The sequence below is a fragment of the Penaeus monodon genome, chromosome 24 (assembly GCF_015228065.2).
Source record: "Penaeus monodon isolate SGIC_2016 chromosome 24, NSTDA_Pmon_1, whole genome shotgun sequence".
Taxonomy (NCBI): domain Eukaryota; kingdom Metazoa; phylum Arthropoda; class Malacostraca; order Decapoda; family Penaeidae; genus Penaeus; species Penaeus monodon.
In genome coordinates, this window is record NC_051409.1 from 31,230,448 (window position 1) to 31,230,666 (window position 219).

Below are 219 nucleotides of genomic sequence, written 5' to 3' on the forward strand. Positions count from 1 at the left end.
CCCATACTCTCCTCAGGTGACTTTAGACGGGAGAGAACTCCTCCCAGCATCCAAAGACCCTGACGATGGGTGCAATGTGGAGGATCAGATCAAATACGATCGTTATTGTTTCAAGTCCGGTAAGGTCATGCACGATTCTCAATAGTATTTGTAAATAATAAATGCCAGAGGTGATTAAAGTGGTCAAGGGTGTTGGTTTTTGGTTTCTACTGTTGTTGT

The 219-nt window shown here is 43.4% G+C and overlaps 1 protein-coding gene across 1 annotated transcript in view; it reads left to right on the plus strand.

Moving 5' to 3' along the window:
* Positions 1-219, plus strand: part of LOC119588719 (chorion peroxidase-like) — a 10,148-nt gene that overhangs the window by 6,032 nt on the left and 3,897 nt on the right. Inside the window, exon 5 of the mRNA XM_037937359.1 lies at positions 17-119. Coding sequence (XP_037793287.1) covers positions 17-119 — 103 coding nt within the window. The remainder of the gene's footprint in view (positions 1-16; positions 120-219) is intronic.